The 2,626-nt window shown below is 48.0% G+C and overlaps 1 protein-coding gene across 1 annotated transcript in view; it reads right to left on the minus strand.

Annotated features, from left to right (window-relative positions):
• SIM1 (SIM bHLH transcription factor 1) overlaps positions 1 to 2,059 on the minus strand; it is a 46,547-nt gene extending 44,488 nt beyond the window's left edge. Inside the window, exon 1 of the mRNA XM_009649035.1 lies at positions 1,885 to 2,059. Within this exon, the coding sequence (XP_009647330.1) occupies positions 1,885 to 2,059 (175 nt within the window). The remainder of the gene's footprint in view (positions 1 to 1,884) is intronic.
• Positions 2,060 to 2,626: the final 567 nt, after the last annotated feature.

Below are 2,626 nucleotides of genomic sequence, written 5' to 3' on the forward strand. Positions count from 1 at the left end.
TCCGCCTCCGCGCTCAAATTAGCATCTGCTGCGGGCGGCCCCGGCCCCGGCCCCGGCGCACTTGGCCACACGGTCCCCCGGGGCATTCAAACATCCTGGGCTGCCGCCGAGGGACGGGGATCAGCTATTCTTCTCTTCCCGTGATTACTCACAGCCTACAAGCAACACCATATGCTTCTTCTGATCAAACAACCCGCTGCATAGGCACCCGTAATTGACGAGACCCGCTCGAAATCACGCAGAAAGGTAGCCTACTGAGACCGCAGGAGTTGACAAATCATTGCTAATAATCCTTTTAGGAACATCGTAGGCATCAGAGTTTGCAATAGCTTTATTTTTATAAAGTATGCGCTGACAGTATAAAGGACAACTCGGCCTCCTTTGAAACCGAGGACTGCCCCGCATAGCCACCTTCGAGGCGGCAGATCACATAGGAGAGGAAAGCGGCTCCACGAAGGCCTTTATTATTATTATTTTTTAAAGGTTTCGGGTGTTACAGCTTTCATTTGCCCCTTATTTGGTTCTAAGTGACTCGGACATACAGCACACCGTTTACAGAAACTACTGCAAGATGCACTAGATTGGAAATTACTTCTGTGGACTCCAGGTATAAGCGTTCAGATGCAACCGTGGAAGGGTACTTCCACCTGCCCAAATGACTGCCCGACTGCATATATACGTCTAAAAAGTAGAATTAGGACCGAGAGTTCACAGAATGAATCAGGTTAAAAAAAAACTCTGACCAACCAACCAAAATCAAAGCAAAACAAAAGCAGGCCGTACACCCACTCTTGATTTCTAAAAGAGAGTAGACAGACAGACCGACAGACTGACCGACTCGAGGTATAGCTATGGAAATCACAGTGGGACACGTCTGTATTACGTTGTTTCTTGTACACAGGTTTCTCAACGAAAGATACAGTGAATTTTGTTCTTAGGTTGGGGGGGGGGGAAGCCTCTTACTACTTTTTCTTTCATGCAGACTGTCTCTGAATCGAGTTGATCTAAAGAAAAGGTTCGTGGAGTATTTTTGATTTCCCCCCCACACACACATGTTATGAAAGCAATAGACTGAGAACACTGGAGAACTTTATTCCGACTCTCTTAACTTTCTGTGCCGTTTGTTTTTCTTGGCAGCCAGTCTAGGAGCCCCAAGATGGTTGCTTTAAATCCTAATTCTACTTAAAAGCCAGGAATAGTTTAGGACACTTCAGTCTGGTTTTGCTAGGCAGGCGGGGCCGTGCCTGCTGCCGTGGAAGTCAACGCGAATTTTGGCCTCGCCTGACCGCGGAGGAGAATCCGGCCCAGGCTCAGACGCTGGGTTTGCAGCGTTGGCTGGGCAGGGGAATTGAGTATGTCCGGGTACAAAACGCCTGTTCAAAATTTCCCAGGTCGATTAACGCCCTCAAACCGCCTTAATGATCCTCGGGAGCGAGCCAGCATCACGTTCATGATGCGATTTGGGGCGCTTGGCTCATTTATTTCGGCTGCGTGCGTGTGAGCACGCCCGCACGCGTGTGCTGTACCTGTAAAGCGCACCTTTGCTCGAGACTTGAACTAAGCCTTTAGGACTTTGCATAGACTTATGTAAATATTTACACATATATTAGAAACCCCGTGTTTGCTTTAGCAGAGCACGCAGCAGAGCTCAGTGCCTTCAAGTGTTGACAAAAGCACCTTAAGTCCCCAAGCAAAGCCGTCATAGGATCCGAAGGGAAAGTATTTACGACAGAGAAAAGTGACAGCAGAGAGCACCCTGCCTCCGAGCACACCACCCCATGCGATTTACTTTTTTCTTTTTCTTTTTTCTTTCTTTTTAAGTAAAAGCGACAAGCGACACCTGGATCGGAATGGAAAGAGAATAAAATAAGCATTCCCACCTACCTTCTGGAAAAACCACCCTCATTTTTAAATAGCTGGTGGTGAGTCTGATTATGGATGCCTTGTCCAGCTGAGAGGTGATAGCGGAGGGCAGGGGTAGTAATTTAGCCAGTTCATAAAATTCACTGTTTTCTTTCTCCCGTCTAGTCCGGGCAGCATTTTTGGACTTCTCTTTCATCGTGTTTTTTTCCCCCTTCCTTCCTACAATTTAAACTCCAGAGATTCATCCAAAGGTGGAAGGGAAACTTTCAGCTGCAATTCATCTCTCCGGAGCATCAGGCAGTGATTCTGAGCGCGGCCTTTACTCTGAGAAACCGTTCAGTTGCGTAAAATGCAAACAAGTATTGAAGACCAGAGAAGTGTTCTTAAAAAAAAAAAATAAAAAAAAAATTCTGAAAAGCAGAGTCAATCGGATGGGAAAGGCATTTATCCAGTGCAGCTCAGAGACTCCAAGCAACTGCAGGAAAAAAAAAAAGCTAGAAGCTTGCAGCACCAGACAGCAACCAAACGAGGTATTTCTGGCCTTTTTTCCTACTCATGACGGGCAGCATAGCTCCTCGGAAGAGGGTCATAATAATCCCATTTCTTCCCGTGATCCGCTGTCAATCCGAGGCCCGAAACGCCCGCCCGTGGGCTGCCTCCCAGGGCGCTGGGTGACTCCCCGGGAGCCTCTGTGAAGACAACAGCAGTCCTGGGGTGAGAGAGCCGCTACACAACGCCGCAGCCCCGCCGCGAGAAGTAATAA

This window comes from Egretta garzetta, unplaced genomic scaffold (assembly GCF_000687185.1).
Source record: "Egretta garzetta isolate BGI_Z169 unplaced genomic scaffold, ASM68718v1 scaffold231, whole genome shotgun sequence".
NCBI classification, from domain to species: domain Eukaryota; kingdom Metazoa; phylum Chordata; class Aves; order Pelecaniformes; family Ardeidae; genus Egretta; species Egretta garzetta.